Source organism: Schistocerca gregaria, chromosome 4, assembly GCF_023897955.1.
Source record: "Schistocerca gregaria isolate iqSchGreg1 chromosome 4, iqSchGreg1.2, whole genome shotgun sequence".
Classification (NCBI taxonomy): domain Eukaryota; kingdom Metazoa; phylum Arthropoda; class Insecta; order Orthoptera; family Acrididae; genus Schistocerca; species Schistocerca gregaria.
In genome coordinates, this window is record NC_064923.1 from 549,169,669 (window position 1) to 549,186,957 (window position 17,289).

Below are 17,289 nucleotides of genomic sequence, written 5' to 3' on the forward strand. Positions count from 1 at the left end.
TTGCACAATTACAGCAGTGCTGTTGATGTTTTCTTCATAAAGAGCAGTAACTGGAGCACTGGGTCCACCTTCCATTGAAACTGATTGATTGTCTCCTCTCTTTAAACAATTTCAACCCTTCTCAGATTGTGCCATAGGGAAGAACAGTCTCCATAGTCTCTTGTATCGTTGCATAACCTCAATCAGAGATTTTTCAGACAAAAGCAGAATTTCAAATCTGCATTGCACTTCATCCCTATTACTGCAGTAGGTGATACTGCACACGTCTCAGCTTGCCTACCTCTCACAGTTGGGAGCCAAGAGTGCCAACAGTGGAACTAGTATAGTGTGTTACACATAAAGTTAAATTCTGGCACAAGAAATTATGAGTATAAAAAAATTATCATCATTTTTTATTGAGCAGCCCGTGTAAATGTGTATCTTGTGTATAAATGGGAACAAAGGTAATAAAATATCAAAAATTGGTGTCTGGCATTTTCTAAAACAGTGTAATCTGGAATAACTTTTAGGCATTGGTGACATTAAAGACACCTAAGTGACGTTGGTGCTTTCCTGTGTATGTATGTCAGTTGTAAGCATAAATTGATAGATTAATAGTAACAAACTTGATGATGACTGAAGAATGTGTTGGTTAACCTTTGTATAATGCAACCTCTTTGACAAAAAGTTGCGTCATTTGTAGAATCCTTCGTGATAAAAATGAATGTTACCATTTAGTAACTGGTGAAAGTACTGATCAAGTTCCTTCAATACAAGATATCTCTAAATGTAAGATCAGTTATCAAGTACAGCTTGAGCTTTAATTTTTAACTCACAGAGTACTTACAGATGTTTGATGAATTAATATCTTCTACTTTATTTTATTTTACTGTACTAAGTCTTAAAAACATCTTTCTATGACCTGGAAATGGATTCCTCTTGCTATTTAATTGTTGTACGATATAACACACAACTTTCCTATGGCATTGCTTTTTTGAGTTATTCTTGGCATTAAAATGAGCTATTATGAAAACACCAACATTCCTTTCAAAGTTAGTGTAGCACATTTGTTGGACCAGTTTTTGTCCTAGTTTGGTCCATGTCAGTATTTAGATGTTACAGTAATGCCTTATGTAAAGAAGCTAGTACTGTTGAGATTTTACTGTTGATAAAACTTCAATCACATTTTCCTTTAAAAAAGGGGGGGGGGGGGCAGTCACTTTCCAGTATGTAATCATTAATTTTACTAGCAATTTTTTTCTCGCCGTATAAACTCGGGAGATACCTACCAACTCCTGTGTAAAAAACCTCTCTTGATATATTTCAGTAAATTTCTAATTGCATCTTGTGAGTTTTTTATGGAAATATACACAAATGTTTTTAGAGGCCGTTCAAAGAAGTGTGAAATTCTCACACATATGAGGTGTGTTTGGGAATTTTTAAAAATTGGCTTGTAATTGTACAATGGTGGTACTTACATGCTACTGTGATGCATCTCCTTCAAAATAGTCCCCTTCTGACTGAACATACCAGCTCCAACTGTGTTTCCACTTTGGGAAACATTCCTGGATTTTTTTTTTTTTTTTTTTTTTTTTTTTTTTTTTTTTTTTTTTTTTTCTGGAGTGTGTTAAGGACGCACTCTGTGTTTGCCTGGATGTCTTCAATAGTCAAATTGTTTCCCTTTCAGTGAAAATTTCAATTTAGAAAGCAGATAAAAGTCCACATGGGCCAAATAAGGGGAATATGGTGGTTGTGGAAGCACAGGAGTTTTGAATTTGGTCAAAAATTCAATGCTGGAGAAGGCACTATGAGTCGGAGCATTGTCAGGGTGTTTCACCCAACTCCTGTCTTTCCACAATGCAGGCCTTTTCTTCCACACCTTTTTGCGCAAACACCCAAGGACACATTTTTAGTATACGTGGTTAATTGTCTGTCCTCCAGGGGTAAATGGGTAAATTCATGATGCACAATACCGGTAGAGGGGGGGGGGGGGGGGGAAAAAAAAAAGGTCACCAACATTGTCTTCACCTTCGACTGGCTTTTCCATGTGTGTTTTTTGTGGTAAACCTGGAATCTTCCACTGCCAAGACTGCACTTTGGTTTCAGAATCATATCCATATACCGACAATTTGTTCCTGACACACTTCAAGTCAGTATTCTCTCTGGTCACTTGACAAAACTTTTGGAATGAATTTTGCAGACACTCGACACATGTACAAATTTTACATTGAAATTGACTGAACTGCATAGAAACTTAATTTAAGTTCATCAGCCATCTCCTTAATTGTAAGTCTACGATAAGAGCGCACTAAGTCTGCGAAGTTTCACAACATTTTCATTCGTTTTTGAGGTGGAAGGACGGCCGGAACATGATTCATGTTCAAATGATTTGCAGCCATTTTTAAAACTGTTGAACCAGACCAAAACATTTGACTGGCTCATAGTTATCTCTAAAAGCTGTTTCTAATAGTTCATAAGTCTCAGAAGCTGATTTCCCAGTTTTAAAACAAAATTTTCACACAAACTCATTTATCTGTTTTTATGTCCATTTTCACACAGACAGAATCTGGCAACAAGCCAACTGACACGCACTCAACCAGCTTTCACAATGAACTGTCAGAGGGAGTTCAAGGACAAGGCAATGACTCACTCCCCACCCTCCATGTACCTGCCCACCAAAGCAGTAAGCAGTAGGGGATTCATTCTTAAAACTTTCCAATCACACCTCATGTGAGTAACTATCTGAGCTTTCTAACTCACTGTCTTTGAGAAATGGTTGGCTGCAGATACCAGTGTATCCCTTCTAAATAAGTAGTGCAAAATTTTTCAGATAATTTTGGTAAACAATGCTGTCCCAAAAACTTTTGAGGTCACATCTTAGCTTCTCTGCATCCCCCATAAAAGGAATGTAAATAGCTTTCAATGTGTGTCCAAGTCCACTTAGTTTAAATGATTTACTCACATGTATTTATTCTGTTCTTTAGACTTTTTTGATTTTTATAAATTTGGCAGCTTCTTTTATTTATTTAATACACTCAAACATACAAATAAAAGGCAAATGTGTTTCAAATGATTTATAACATTCTATTGTGCACTCATTCCCATAATTTAATTTGTATTTTATAGCATCTGAAAGCTAAGAAGAGCATACATATTTTGTAGTTTGAAACCAAATCAGAACTATTTATAAAACAATATCCATTGCAATACCATGCTTTTGGCAAACTTCATTTCTCATATGTAACATGTGATTATGTTTTGGAACTATTCCAGATAAAGGGCTAGGTGGCATGGTGCAGGGAGATACGTTGAAACACAAAGTAGGACTTAACAGCATCATTCTAAGGTGCTGAACTAGTACCAGCAAAGCTCCCATCAGTAAACTATAAGGGTGTATGTTGTAACCGTTTGAGATGTCAGCAGAAACTAATGTGTGTTTTATCATATTTTCATGACAACACGGCAAGGAAAAATTCTCTCTCTCTCTCTCTCTCTCTCTCTCTCTCTCTCTCTCACTCACTCACTCAGTGTGCGTGTGTGTGTGTCTCGCTCTCTAACACACCTCAACACTCCAGTGAACTTATCTCCCTATTTATAAATTCCCATATCTCTTGTTGCACCCTCAGCATTTGAAGAAATATCAAAATTTTTATTTTGCTACATATAAATTTCCAGTTTATCCCTAAGCTCATTTGTCAATTTTCTTCCTTTATACTTTATCTAATGTATATTATTCTGTGATTTGAATTTGTTACAGATGGAAGATGATCATCACCCAAATAAAAGGACTTCTTAACGTGACAATTCATGTAAACCTTTATTATCCATAAGTTTTTGTGGTTTTTTCCCCAAGTGGTTTGTGTTTGCGTGTGTGTGTGAGAGAGAGAGAGAAACTCCTTCAAAATGCTGTATATTTTATGCTGAATTGTATGGACTGACCGTAATGGAAATTTTTTTGTTAGTGTACATTTTTATTGTGTATATGTATTGTGTTGAGATATTTTATCAATTGTACATAGTAGATCAAGGCAAAATTTGTGGATAAAAGTTGATGGGGCTTTTGCTTTTTATTAACCAAATAAATTGTATTTTTATATTTAAAACAAAAACTGGTTTGCTAAACATCGTGAGAAGTGATGCTTGTACAGCAGAAGCCTTGTCAATTGAGTCCATTAATTTTGTACTTAACTTGAAAACAAATTGTCATTGTATTATAGACAACATTAAATGTTTTATATGTAACTTATTAAACTGTGATCATTGTTATGAATTATAATTTTGTGTCATTCCTTTTGTAATTAAATGTTGGAGCAACAACAAGTAATTCATGTTTTTCATTAAGGAACAAAATACTCAAACAATTTTGAAAAAGTTAGTTAAACATTGAAATTATGTGGTATTGTTTCAGTGTCAATGCTGCCCTGTATTGTGTCTGAGAACTCGAATAGTCATAAATGTGTTGGCAATTGTCACAATGAATATCATTTATTTAACAGTGGCATTCACCAACATAACACCCAATCATACAATTGTTGTGGTTTGGTTTGTGGAAAACAGCTAGAAAAAGCTTATATGCTCTCTTATCAAAGCACAAAGTTAAAGTTGAGATTCAGTTTCTTTTGTTGGTAGTACAGCAAACAAAGTGAAGTTTTAAAATCATTTTCTTCCATGAACATCAAACAAAAGTTTTCAGATCTTCTTCTCACTCTTTATTTCAGCCACTCTCTTTATATTTGCATGAAAAACCTTTGATGATATGTTGTCTCAACAGTTAAGTTAGAGGATTTCATAAGGGATACTGCTCAAAAGCTAAATTTTATCTTGCACAGTATTAACGTCTGAAAACTTTTATTCTGTATGAGCAGTTGGATATGCCTTCAGATGGAATTAATGAAATATTGTTTTACAGAGAAGTTAATGTATCTTGTGAATGGGAAAATGAACTTGGATAAGAGGCTATGAATTGAAGCATTATCAAAGTATAGAAGTGGTGGCCTAAAAGAATTAATTCCTTGCAAGTGAACTGATCGTAGTGCAGGATACTCCTGCTACATCTCTGCACAGTGGCTTGAATCAGTTAACCAATCACCATCCGCAAAGATGTTATGTTGGAGTGCTTGATTTCATGAACATTGTTTCTCTCGCTGCAGATGTGATAGAACATGCTTAGCATCAAGCTATATTAGTAATTATTACTGGCAACAAAATGTGATGGTACAATTTCAGCTTAGAAACCAAACAGTAGTCAAACCATTGGAAGACTACTGCAGAATCAAGGTCAAAGAAAGCATAATGAATGATAAACATTGGGAATACCATGTTGATTTAATATTTTACCATGAAGGGTGTGGTTTACCACAAATTGTTCTGCAGGTTACCCAGTTAACCAGCATACTACTGTCAAGTGCTAAAACTACAGGGTTCCCAAAATGTCCTGCTTTTGTTCAAAAAAATCATAACTAAGTTTTTTTTCTGTTTTTCCAGAATTTAAATTTGTGCATTACTTGCTCTTAAAAGACCCAGGTGATATCCAAGTCCAGCCATGTATGGTTCAGTATGCAGAATCAACAATTCTGATAGCTTTATTGATCCATGCATAAATGGCTCGTGGCTAATATCCCTGTATAGATCTAAATGTGTGATGGGTCCCACACATCCACCTACCACCATATAATCCTGTCTGGTCACAGGTATGCAGTCCCGTCAAAGACAAGGTTATCTATGAAAGTAGTCAAGTAATCGGCACACTAAGCTGCAATCACTATGCTGCTTTCTACATGGGTGTGACAACCAACAAACTGTCTGCATGACTAACCTCTGTGACCAAAAGACTGCTGAACCGTCCTGTTCCTGAAAGCTGCTCAACACAGTGCTCGTAACCTCAAAAAATGCTTCACGGCCTGCGCCATCTGGATCCTTCCTGCCAAGATCAGCTTTCCTGAGTTGCGCTGGTGAGAACTCTCCTTGAAATACATCCTTCATTTCCTTAACCCCCCTGGCCTCAATATTTCCTAGTTACTGTCCTTCACCTACCATCCCCTTCCCTGCTTTCGTCCCAGCGCTAAACAGCCTTTTATACCACTAACATAATCATCAGTTTTTTACCGGTCCTCTGTTTCTCGTTTTCTGTCTCCCCCTCCCTTCAGACCTCCCCACTGCTTCCTGCACACTTCCACAAGCAGCACACTCCCTACCCTACCCTACCGTATCCTGCTATCCTTCCCAGTCCCAGCCTCCTCCTTATCACCACCACGCACAGATTGCTTCTCCCATCAGCTGCAGTTTCTGTGCTCAGTGGTCAGAGACAGTGGTCATTTGTGCATGAGGTGTGATTGTGTGAATATGTTTGTATTTTCTACTTTACATGAAGGTCTATTGGCCAAAAGATCAAACGTATAGCAGTCTTTTTGTTGTGCCTGTGTGTGACTCAGTGTTTCCTCTATATGGTGAGCAGCAGTCTGCTCTCCTCGAAAATATAATGTAATTGGATAAATAAAAATTTCTACTCACCAAGCAGCAGCGGGAGTACACACGTATAAAGACATTGAAATTTGCAATTTTTCAGACCCAGTGGCTCCTCATCCTGGCAGAAGTGTTGAAGGGGAAGGAATACATATGAAGGAAAAGGACTAGTGAGGTGTGGGAAATAGTGGGAGTTTGGAAGAGTTGCCCAGAAGCCTATTGCCATTGTTCCTCTAGGATTTTCCTTTGTTTGAAAGGAGGGTGGAAAAAAAGCTTTTAGCGCTGCTAACAACGAACTATAGTCCTCTCATTTCTAATAGTTTCCAAGTTAAACATTTTTCAAATGATACTTTGTGGGAACCCTATAATGTATGAGGCACACTTAGAAATACTGTCTGCATTGTGGCACTGGCTGCTCCATTGGAACAAGCTCAATCACACAGCATTTAGTGTCATGAAACTCTTTTACCAAAAGCAAAATGACAACAGTTTTGCATCTGCCCTACTGGATCTTGACTCTTGCAGCTTTTTGCTGTTCCCTAAAATGAAAGGTATCCTAAAAGGTAAGTATTTTCAGCACATAAAAGATATGAAACAAAAATTGCCCTATATGTGAAAGTGTTTGCGGAATACTAGCGGACTTCAAAAAGTAAGTTACACAGTAATATGGCAAGCCTGGTAACTTTTATTTGAATGCTGCCCACACTTCAAAGTGGCATGGTTACATCACACTATTTTCTAACATAGTCACCACGTCTCTGTAAACAATGGTCAAAACAAAAACACACATTTTCCAGGGCAAATCTCTGATAGTGTTTGCTTCAATCCTGAGTGTCAAATCATCGCAAGGCAGTGCCAAAACATGTAAATACTTCAGAAGCAGCTGGTATATTTTCACCTTCATTTTATGGTCTTCTAGTTGATGAGATTATCAGGGAAAAGGTTTACAATTTCAGTATTCTGCATGATTTGGTGCCCTTAATTTGCGTTGCCAACTCTCATCCATTCTTGAAAGTCTTCTTCACATTCATAGCAATTAAGTTCTTTTAGCATAATGATTATTTTATTCTACACTTCTATCAAGTTCTGTTCCTTACCCTATCCTCTACTGCTCCGAATGTATCTTTCAAGTCAATATTTTTATGCTTTCTTTATAGACTTCCCTATCCCTCCTCTGCTCCTCCCTTTCTAACAATAACTTTTGTAACAGTTCTTTTCTATAACACCGTTTGAACATCTCAATAATGCCTTGGAGATCGTATTATTCATCCAGGTGCTCTTTTGTGGGATGTAAACAATAGGCATCGCAGACACATTAACGTTTTTGAAACAACACGGTTTGTTTGATCGCAATCTTTCTCGGCGTATTCCAATTATGAATTCTCGGGTTATCAATCGAGTGGTGGCGTCGTTGGCCGCAACGTCTCGATGAGTTTCGTACCCATCATCTCCTGGCTAAGGCACCATCTAGATCAGTCTCCTCCAAACTGTGCCCTGGGGCACCAGTGCCTGCAATCACTCGAGGCCAGCACACCGGGCGAATTCGTATGTTGTTGCAGTGGCTGAGCTGTGTCGTGTGCTGACCGTGTGGTCCATCCGCCCCACCTCGCCATATCATTGTACGAGCACTTCGTACGGAAAACAGATCGCCGTACCAGCTGCGGTTAAAAGCATTGATACAACACAAAGCCATTAGTCAACAGATGTAAGACTACAGTAGATCGAGATGGATGGTCAAGAGGAGGAGGAGAACGTCCACACTAAGTAAACCAGAGTGGGAAATTAATTTCTTTTGTACTGCAGTCAAAAATCATGCCAAATGTGTACTATGTCATCAGAACCTCATGTATTTTAAAAAGTACTTGATTGAACAGCACTTTAATTCCTGTCACAAAGATCAGTTTGAAAATTTGGCGCAAGAGGAACGCCAGTTAAAGCTTGAAGATCTGAAAGAAAATTTCAAGCAGCATTACAGTGAAGTAAGTGTTTCCTATTGTATGACTCTTTACTATACATAAAGATGATAAATAAAACTATTTTATAATCCAATATGTCACTTGGCAATGAGCCAGTTATCGAATATCAGATTGTCAGCAATGAGGAACATTTCTTTTTCGTTGATTTTTATATTTGGATTGCATTAAATCGTGTCGCACAGACACAAGAAAAAATTTCAGGTGCGTTATTTTTTTGCCACCCTCTGAAAAGCCGTCAAAAGTGCTCTCTCGGATAGCAAAGTGTCATTAAGAGTCATTCTTTGTTGTGTTATGGCGGATGGGAAAACATATGTAGTAGTTTTATCTATGCTTTCGATTAATTAAAACCCAAATATTCCAATAGATAAAAAAATTTACTTTGCGATCACTTTTTGCTGTCCTTGCTTGCATCTATGACCACTTTACAGAGGAACTGGGGAAAACACACCTAAAACCGGTCTTTTTATTTGTTAGTTTTTTATTTTGGTTTCAACAAATGAAACAATTAATTGTTAAAATGATAAGTATTTTAAAAACAGGATTGTACAAAATTAATTGTAAGTTGTTGCTTTTAGAAAAATAAATAAATAAAAATACCGTGGCAGTGGCAAAAAACGGGTGGGTAAAGTTTGCATTCAAGCTACAAATGCTCACTGAGAATTGCGAATGCAGTGAAACCCTTTGAAGCTGGGAATCTCATCAAGGATTGCCTGGTCGACTAGGCAGCTCGTATTTGTCCAGCAGACCCCACAGAAAAATATGAAAACATAGGTCTTCCGCCTCAAATTGTTGCTCGACAAGTCGAAGATATGGCCGCAGAAATGGAGTAGCAATTAATGGAGACAGTGGCAAATTTCGTTTCATTTTCCATCGCTCTTGACGAGTTCACGGACGTGGCGGACATATATCAGCTCGTCATACTCATTCCGGGCGCTGACGACATTCTGCACATCACCAAAAAATTTCTCGACGCAACAGCTGGTAAATGTGTTTGAGTAAATGGATTTAAAATGAGAATGCCTGACAAGTGTAACAATGGATGCAGCCCCTGCACTAAGAGGGATACATACTGGATTCCAGGGTTATGTCAGGTCAAAAATGGCTGAAGTTGGCTGTTACTTATTTGCGGCAGTTCATTGTCTAATACACCAGGAGGCACTTTGTGCAAAAATTGTCAACATAAAAAATGTTATGGACACAGTTGTTCAAACGGTTAATTATCTTCACTCGCATGAACTCGCACATCTCAAATTTAAAGAACTTCTGGCTGACACCGAAGCGGAATACCAGGACATGCCCTACCACACCAAAGTAGAGGGAAGGTGCCTAATCAGTTTTTCTGCTTGAGGGACGAAATCAATACCTTTTTGGAAGTGAAAGGATGTCCAGAAGTATTACTTCGTGATCCTAAGTGGGTGGCGAACTTCACTTTTTTGAGTGACCTAACTGGTAATTTAAACACTTCAAACAATCACTCCGAGGCAAAAACCACTCTGTTGTTATTTTAGTGCAGACAGTTTCAAAGCATAACAAAAAACTTATTTTGCAGGAAAAATAGTTGCGGGAGAAGAATTGTGGACACTTCCCTGCATTAGAAGATGTGGATTTTTCAGATTATGTTCAAACCATTTGCGAATTATAAGAAGAGTTTGAAAACAGATTTTTGAAGATAAGTGAGCTTCAGCTGCCTTAGATATTCTTCTCACCAATTTTCCCTTTGAGTAGAGGACATCTCACAAGTGTTCCAACTACAGCTGATTCACCTGCACTGTGATCTTCACCTGAAGGATTGCTTTCTTTTGTGTAAAACTTTAAATGACTTTTACAGCTGTTTTCCATGAGAGAAGTATCCTCTTTGTGCACAAGCACGCGGCCACAGTTCTCTCAGTGTTTGGTTCCACATATATTTGTGAGCGTTTTTTCTCCCGTTTAAAGCTTGCTAGAACTAAGAACCGTTCACTACTTAGTGATAAAAATTTGACCAATTCTTTGAGGAGCCGCACGGTCTGTGATGCCTTGTTACGGTTCGCGCGACTCCGCCATCGGAGGTTCGAGTCCTCCATTGAGCATGGATGTGCTTGTGTTGTCCTTAGCGTTATGTAGTGTAAGTAACATTAATTTGTGTGTAAGCCTAGGGACCGATGAACTCAGCAGTTTGGTCCCATAGAACCTTACCACAAAATTCTCTGGAAGGTAGCAGTCTCCCAGAATGTTGTACCAAACCTAGTTATAATCATTTCATCGAGGAAGAAAAACATGTAAAATTTTAACTGTCTCTTTAACAATGTTGATTAAAGATCTTTATAACTTTAAATCTATTTTTTAATTAGTTTTCAAACTTGGTCAATTAAAATTATTGCCTACATAACAGCAAACTAAGGATCCAATGTCTAAACTCCGAAAAAGGATACAAAAAGCTATAGCACACAATACAACAAAAATTATTGACTTGTGACAACTAACAGTAAGAATGACACTATATCCCTCACATAAAATTATTTCTAAAATACAATGTTTAAGACATTAGTTCATTTAAGAAATTGATATACCTTTCAAAAGACACCTGCTGTTCATATGACGAATGTGCATGTGCAATACTAACAGAATCAACCTGTGGGTCAGAAAACTTCTAAGTTTAATTCTTCAGGCTTTCCCGACGAGATCTTGACATGTGGAATAATTGGGTCTACTGCCGGATGTTTGTGTCGCTCAGCAGTAGACCCGATTGTTCCACAACTTCTAAGTTGTTCTTCGATTCTTGTTTTGTATACTGTTTTCTACAGCTTTGCGTAGTAATTCTGCAACACGAACACTAATTGTTACCTTAACAGTAAATGGTTTGCTTGATCACTTATACAGAGCTGCACTTTCTCTGTTATTTTGTTTACGTTGGATCTGAACACGGGACAGTCCATCACAGAGTAGTGCTGTGGATCTCACTCGCTCCACAGCTATCTCTCTCACTCCTATGCCGGCATTAGCGACACACAGTCACGTATGGGGCACTGAACTACAGTGCCTTGCGCCCATGTAGCGCAGCCACACCCGCTGGGAGCAAATCTTGGATTAGCCTGATCTAGATCCGTGTTCATAGTGACCTTCATAGTTTTACGATTTGTTGATCCATCATCTTCGGTATAAAATTTGCGCTGCACATCTTTCGTATTTTTGTATCTGTAATTGTCAGCTTATCCACCTTGTATTCATTAAAAACTTGGTTGCCGGTTCACCTTCATCTAACCTTGTACTAATCTTGTGCTTATCTCCCACAGAATGGATAACATGTTTACATTTAGGTGTTTTATATCACAAGTTTACTTTATGTGGCAAAGTTGGCACAAGTGATCGTAACAGTGCAAATGGTTATTATTGTCTGCAACTTGGCATTGGTGCAAGAGGAAGGGGACAGCTAGACTGTGGTAGGGGATGGCGACATTTGTGAGTGAGTTACAGTTCAGTTAAGCAGGCATTTGGTTGGCTGACATTCAGAAAATTGATGCTGTGTTGTACTCTTATCTAACAATTCCATATCGATTATAGTTTATTATCTGATTCAAACCAGAGTTCACTAGAAAAACGTGGTAGGACTGTCTATCATACCTCCTCCACCCACAGAAAGAAGGTAGTCTAGCTGCTTTTACACCCCGCCCCCTTTTTCTTGTACACTGAAAAATTATTTTTGAGCCATATATTCTACTAATAAAGATTGTATTCAACTGCAAAAATTTAATATGAACTGTAGATCACAATTAATATAAAATAGTTGCTGATACATTATCGCTTTGTGGGACCTTAAAACTAACTTTTCAGAAATTTTCAAGATGGCATATTCACTGCCAAGAGAATTTAATCCTCTGTTGGCATAGGAAATGTATCTGTTCATAATAAGCTTCAGAATGAATGGCAGTTTTAATTGCCTCATGTGTTTCGATTGGTTTGAAAGTAGCCTTCTGGAAAATCAAGACTGGAATGAGAATAGGGTGTCACTACTATTCCATTGTTAAATCTGACAGCTGACTATCAATGTAATTGTTTTTCTCTTCAAGCAGCTTTCTAGTTTGCTTTACAGTACTGGGTGTATCACATTTCAGATACTCATATCATATTGTGTGACTGCATTTTTGCTTTGAATTGAATCGATTTCTTTTATATTCTGGTCAGCCATGCTACATGACAATCAGTATAGGCATTCTTTATTCTTCCTTTTCTGTTAAGTAGACTCCATGGGAATTAAATAATGGTATTTATAGCTAGGGCATGTCCAGAATACAGGTATGGTGTCTCACAGAAACCCTCCTACACTTTGTGGTAATTTGTTTCCCATTTCATGGTCATGCCCTTAAAGTAATCAAAAACTTTTAAGAGATCTCACAAAACAGGAGTTGCACACTGATGTAGGTATGGTCGGGCAACACAAGTTCTGAAACACTTCCACCATATCAGTTACCATTTGCACAGAATGTTTTCCTGACAAGCTTCAGCAATAGACGTAGCTACAGTAGTTACATAACCCATATATTTATTTTTCTTAACAACCAAAACCACCTTATGTTTTGCAAATGATGGCACAACAAAACACTCCTGGTGATATGCAGCAGTGCTAATAAGACATAAGGTCATCAAATTTTAGACTCAATTGGCTTTTTAGTAGGCTTTCTCTTGATTGTAAAAAAAATTCTTCTTGATGTCATGCAGTCACTAGTGAGATTTACCCTGCCGGAGACAATCTGCGAAACAAATCGCTGAATACTTTGCAGTAATCATATCCACACAAATAATTCAATTCAAATTTGACCAGTTTATTAGATTTTCCACTTCCTCTTAGTTGTCACTAACCTTAGTGACATTTTAGGCAACTGATTATCATTTAATTGCTGTGTTCAGCTTTTGCTTAAAAATCACATGTCAGAATGTTATGAAACTGTCTTAATGGTGGTATTAGTGATATTATCAAAAGTTTTGTATCGAATAGAAAATTCAGTTGACAAAATTGTTAAAACTGCAAAGATAGAAAGAATGGCTGGCTAGTACTTATGACCAGTCCTAATTCTGCTGATACACACACTTGAAAGGTAAAAATGGTAATCCTGGCTTTTAGAAGTGTATGTTACTCCTTTAGATAGGAAAGCTGGATAGTTTCAGAATGGAGAGAGGGGAGGGGCTGTGCAGATGACAGGACACTCATCCATGGTTGGAAGGGATTCACCTGTTGTGAGAAGAAGGGAAGCTCAGAACATGAGCTAGTTCCACATAGGTATTGATTTTCATGTTAACCCTACTTCCATGTGTTATTGGCCATGAGACCCTCTGTACTCTTAGCTCAGAGATCCAGCCCCTTCAGTGCAAGATGACACCACCAGTTTCTTCGCATAAATGTCTCATTCATAGAAGCTAACACAATTTGTAATTAGAAATGCAGTTGAGCTACACTCAGTCCGAATACCTGCCAGAAGTATTACTATCTACTAGTTTGTATTAATTTTATGTTATAGTGCCACGCATTGACAAAACTGAGCAGTGAGATATGTTCACGTTAAATCTGGCCACGTTGTTACAGACATCAACATCCATCTCCAAGTGCAATAACGAAGTAGTTGACAGATTAAAATTCTGAGATCTAAAATGAAATTTTTGTTAGAGTTCACACATGTATAACTTACTTGTGCAATTGTCTGTGGGCTTTAAATAATCTAGCTTTTAGATACTTTTTATAATGTGCATAATTTCTATAAATAAATAATACCTTGTGTAATTTAAAACTTCTGTGGTGTATAAATTGTTCCATGAAATTTCAGAAAATCTGCCAGACGTCAATAACTTATTGCCGCTGTTACTTACATCCAGCAGTTTGCCCAAAATTTCATAGAATAAATAACACTTTTTCAGTTCTTATGGTATCTGTCATGGATTCAGTGTATTCTATAAATAGGCTGTCTGTTTACTAATTCCATGAAATTAGATTCTGGTTCCAAAAGTGGCATGACATAACTTAAAATACTTATGAAAAATTAGAATATGCAGGGTGTTTCAAAATTAATACAAGGGTTTTAAGGCTTTGTGGTACTTATTATATTCAATTTACAATTATATATACATCACCTGAAAGAGCAGCTCAAACAGTTTAGAGCAACTTAAACAGTTTCTCGCCACGCGGTCCAAGTCGTCTTGTCACGGTCCGCACCACTCCCCTTATCGGAGGTTCACATCCCTCAGACACAGGTGTGTGTGTGTGTGTGTGTGTGTGTGTGTGTGTGTGTGTGTGTGTGTGTGTGTGTGTCGTCTCACGTGTTCAGTGTGAGCACCATTTGTCATACACTGAGTAGACAAGCGAGTTCTTTCCAAACCTTGGTCAGTGTGTCCGGAGTAATTGTAACAATGCTGTCTCTAAAGTTGAGTAGGTCAGGTGGTAGCGGAGGCACATGCAGATGATCTTTTATGAACACCAACGCTAAAAATCACATGGCGACAAATTGTGTGTGAACATGGAAGTCATGCAAAACAAGCTCTAACCTGCTGCCAAATAAAGATCTATGGTTCAGCTTTTTGCAGTTGTCCCGTAGTTCTAGTGTATCAAGATAAGAACCACCAGTTATAGTTGCTTCATTGAAAGAGAAAGGCCCATTAACTTTCATCGGGATATGGCACAAAAATCTTTCAGTCATTCCACTGCAATTTTATCAATCATTGTGTGTGTTTACATTTCTGTGTAGGTCAAATGTCAATTCATCACTGAAAATGATATCATCCAGAAAATATTTGTTGTCATGCAGCAACATTCCATTTGCAAAGTTGGCATGTAAATCAAAGCCTGTAGGTCCTAGAGTATGTAGTAACTGCAGACAGTAAGACATAGTTATAAGAATCACATTAAAAATCTGACCAAGGACACCACAGAAACTGCTAATTCACGACTAACCTTCCAAACTGCTATCTTGGGGCCATGCGCATAAAAAACACACCCAGTCACCAAGTTCTTCGGTCACTTTTGGTCGTTTCAGACACTTCCCTTGGTGCACAGCTATACAAACAAAACTGTTTCGAGTAACTTTTACTTGATGTATTATTTCTAATTCTAATATGAATGTAATAAACGCTACAAAGCCTTAAAACCTGTATATTCATTTGAAACACCCTCTACAATGGTAGAGTGTAGCTACTTAATACTTTCAGAAAATATTAATCCCATGCATAAGTGAGGATTTTAGGGAGGTTGGTGTTAATTTGTAAACATACACATAGCGGTGTTCAGATATTAACATGGACGTGAAATAGCGGCTGAAAGTAATTTGGAGAAACTTACTTGTGATCCAACAACATAGTGAGAAGTATGGTGGTTGAAACAGACAAATGATAAGTTGTTTGACTATGATAAAATAATGTCACTGTATGTTGTATGGTTATATGAACAACTGGAATGGAAGTAGTGCCTGAAGCTCTTTGAAAGTGTCTAGCAAGGATGATTAATTCTGTGTGAGTTGCATATGTTGTTGTTGTTGTTGTTGTTGTTGTTGTTGTGGTCTTCAGTCCTGAGACTGCTTTGATGCAGCTCTCCATGCTACTCTATCCTGTGCAAGCTTCTTCATCTCCCAGTACCTACTGCAACCCACATCCTTCTGAATCTGCTTGGTGTATTCATCATTGGTCTCCCTCTAGGATTTTTACCCTCCACGCTGCCCTCCAATACTAAATTGGTGACCCCTTGATGCCTCAGAACATGTCCTACCAACCGATCCCTTCTTCTGGTCAAGTTGTGCCACAAGCTTCTCTTCTCCCCAACCTATTCAACACCTCCTCATTAATTATGTGATCTACCCATCTAATCTTCAGAATTCTTCTGTATCACCACATTTCGAAAACTTCTCTTCTTGTCTAAACTATTTATCATCCATGTTTCACTTCCATACATGGCTACACTCCATACAAATACTTTCAGAAACGACTTCCTGACACTTAAATCTATACTCTGTGTTAACACATTTCTCTTCTTCAGAAATGCTTTCCTTGCCATTGCCAGTCTACATTTTTTATCCTCTCTGCTTCGACCATCATCAGTTATTTTGCTCCCCAAATAGCAAAACTTCTTTACTACTTTAAGTGTCTCATTTCCTAATCTAATACCCTCAACATCAACCAACTTAATTCGACTACATTCCATTATCCTCGTTTTGCTTTTGGTGATGTTCATCTTATATCCTCCTTTCAAGACACTATCCATTCCTTTCAACTGCTCTTCCAAGTCCTTTGCTGTCTCTGACAGAATTACAATGTCATCGGCGAACCTCAAAGTTTTTATTTCTTCTCCATGGATTTTAATACCTACTCCGATTTTTTTGTTTCCTTCACTGCTTGCTCAATATACAGATTGAATAACATCGGGGAGAGGCTACAATTCTGTCTCACTCCCTTCCCAACCACTGTTTCCCTTTCATGCCCCTCAACTCTTATAACTGCCATTTGGTTTCTATACAAAATGTAAATAGCCTTTTGCTCCCTATATTTTACCCCTGCCACCTTCAGAACGAGAAAGAGAGTATTCCAGTGAACATTGTCAAAAGCTTTCTCTAAATCTACAGCTAGAAACGTATGTTTGCCTTTCCTTAATCTAGCTTCTAAGATAAGCCATAGGGTCAGTATTGCCTCACGTGTTCCAATATTTCTACGGAATCCAAACTGAACTTCCCCAAGGTCGGCTTCTACTAGTTTTTCCATTCGTCTGTAAAGAATTTGTGTTAGTATTTTGCAGCTGTGACTTATTAAACTGATTGTTGTTCGGTAATTTTCACATCTGTCAACACCCGTTTTCTCTGGAATTGGAATTATTATATTCTTCTTGAAGTCTGAGGGAATTTCGCCTGTCTCATACATCTTACTC

General features: G+C 37.8%; 1 protein-coding gene across 11 annotated transcripts in view; it reads left to right on the forward strand.

Moving 5' to 3' along the window:
• Nucleotides 1–8,523, forward strand: part of LOC126268079 (uncharacterized) — a 422,439-nt gene extending 413,916 nt beyond the window's left edge. For 3 of the 11 annotated variants that reach the window (XR_007549078.1, XM_049973542.1, XM_049973547.1), the window contains one exon: nt 3,737–4,450. Coding sequence is in view for 8 of the 11 variants with exons in the window: in XM_049973542.1 (XP_049829499.1) it covers nt 3,737–3,775 (39 nt within the window). In the remaining 3 variants the exon portion in view is untranslated. Of the gene's footprint in view, nt 1–3,252; nt 4,451–6,544 lie in introns of those variants that run through there. The other 8 variants (XM_049973544.1, XM_049973548.1, XM_049973549.1 and 5 more) reach the window with 5 other exon arrangements.
• The last annotated feature ends 8,766 nt before the right edge of the window (nt 8,524–17,289 follow it).